This window comes from Echinops telfairi, unplaced genomic scaffold (assembly GCF_000313985.2).
Source record: "Echinops telfairi isolate 266 unplaced genomic scaffold, ASM31398v2 ScPeMD7_5868;HRSCAF=6743_0, whole genome shotgun sequence".
Taxonomy (NCBI): Eukaryota; Metazoa; Chordata; class Mammalia; order Afrosoricida; family Tenrecidae; genus Echinops; species Echinops telfairi.
The window spans coordinates 1262474-1264455 of record NW_022109767.1 but is presented as its reverse complement, the minus strand read 5'-3'; the positions used below and the strand labels follow the sequence as shown (position 1 = coordinate 1264455).

The 1982-nt window shown below is 40.4% G+C and overlaps 1 protein-coding gene across 3 annotated transcripts in view; it reads left to right on the top strand.

Moving 5' to 3' along the window:
• LOC101655475 (probable small intestine urate exporter) overlaps positions 1 to 1982 on the top strand; it is a 17122-nt gene that overhangs the window by 1857 nt on the left and 13283 nt on the right. For 2 of the 3 annotated variants that reach the window (XM_045295788.1, XM_045295787.1), the window contains exons 3-4: positions 1412 to 1500; positions 1767 to 1972. In XM_045295788.1, coding sequence (XP_045151723.1) covers positions 1470 to 1500; positions 1767 to 1972 — 237 coding nt within the window. In that variant the 5' untranslated portion in view covers positions 1412 to 1469. The remainder of the gene's footprint in view (positions 1 to 1411; positions 1501 to 1766; positions 1973 to 1982) is intronic. The other variant, XM_045295790.1, reaches the window with a different exon arrangement.

The window sequence follows — 1982 nt, the reverse complement described above, 5'->3', positions numbered from 1 at the left end:
GCATCTTTGGGGGCAAAAATTAATATAAGGCACTGTTTGATTTTCGGGGAAACAGGGTAGTGTAGCGTTAAGAATTATATACTGTACAACTCTTGATATGACTGGCCTACTGAATTGTATGATCTGTGGGTTATGGCCCAAGAAAACGGTTTCGAATAAATAAAGATAAAATAATTATATCTGGCTCTCATGAATATAGGGAGATATGATGGCCCAGTAAGGCAAGTGTTGGGCTGTCCACCACAGGTCAATGTTCAAACACACCAGCTAAGGGAGAACAACTAGACTGACCGCTTCTGTAAAGAGTTACAGACTTGGAAGTCCTAAGGAGCAGTTCTCTGTAGTTGTCAAGATTGACCCAATAGCGGTGGATTGGTTTTGGGGTTTGCTATAAAGCACACCAAGCAAACTACATCATGCAAGTCATTAAAACTAGCCCAATGTATTAAGAACAAGAAGAGATCATTCGAAAAATAGACAATGGACAGTCAAATGTTATTAAGAGGAACTATATGATCTCTTATTAATGTATTTAATCCTCATCATGGCCTCAGGAGGCACCTAATTATCTCGTTTATAGATTGGATACTGAGAGTACAGATATTTCAGCTATACAGAGAAGCTGGGGTTGAAATCCAGGCATCTGACACCACAGTCAAAGTCCATTTGATAAAACTCATGTGTTCCCTCCAAGTGATTTAGAACAGTAATAGGAGCGCATAATAAAAGTACACAATATATAGGCAACACCCAGCATAATTAATGACATAAGGTGAGAAACATTTCCAGTAAATTCAACCCGACTGGATTGGCCAGTGCCACCACTTGGACTTGGCACCATTTTGATATTTCCAGGAATAAAATTACTCAAAGCACTTGTTACAAGTGGCAGGCATAACCAACTACTTTCATTGTTTGGAAATATAGTTTTTAATGAAAATGACAGGGGGGAAGATATCCGTGATGAAAACAATGAAAAGTACTTCAAAATAGTGTGAGGATGAGTTGAAGATGAGTATAAAATTCTGCCTTGAGGCAAAAAAAGAAGAGTTGAATACAGTGGAAAATATGACTGTTCTTGGTTAGAGGAAGCAAATATTAATTAATTTTTAATTAATGAATTAATAATAATTAATTAATGTGACCATTCCCTTAATTCTTTCATATTAATACGATATTGATCAAAGTTCCTGCGTAAATTTTTGTGCCTGAAGAAGGTTGACGTTAACTCACAGAGTTCAACCAAAGGTGAGAATCTTGCCAATTCCAGGAACGCAGCAAGAGAAACCCACGCAGGACACAGTGCTGACGCTTCCCTGTGATTTTGCTCCATGGCAGCTGTCAGGAAGCTTGGTTTCCCCTGCCTTGTCGAGTGATCCCATACTGCTCTACGCTTCTTTTTTTTCTGCAGAGACTGCCTGTCAACTCTTTCTGGATGTTGTGAAACTGGTGTATTGTGATGTCTCCACATGCAAGGGCCCAGAGTTACCGTGAATACTGGTAATTTTACATAAGATCGCAGTCTCAAGAATAAATTTAAATACTTCTATTATCATTCTCCAGCCTGTTCCTCCTGAAGCTTGCTCTGGCCAGCTCCACACATTCCTAAATCTCTACTTGTGCTACCTGCTCCCTGGTACCCCTGGTGAACAGGGGTCTACCAGGCAGGTACAGGGCAACCTTTGCAATCTTCCCCTCTTCCGGGCGTATGGAGGGTTGGACAAAAACATTCTCTTAATAAGCATTGTTGTGCCTTCCCATTTTAGGATTTTGTTCAGTCAGACATGGTCTGGCCTTCATCTTCCTGCTCTGTAATTTTTCAATTTCTACCCAACAATTGAACATGAACATTGCTATCTTAGCTATGGTGAACCACACCGCCCCCACCAGCCACACTAATGCTTCCACAGAAAGCTCCCCTGCTGACTCCCAGGACTATGAGAATGGAATTCTAAATGGATTTAAGGCAGTGGTAAGTTTAA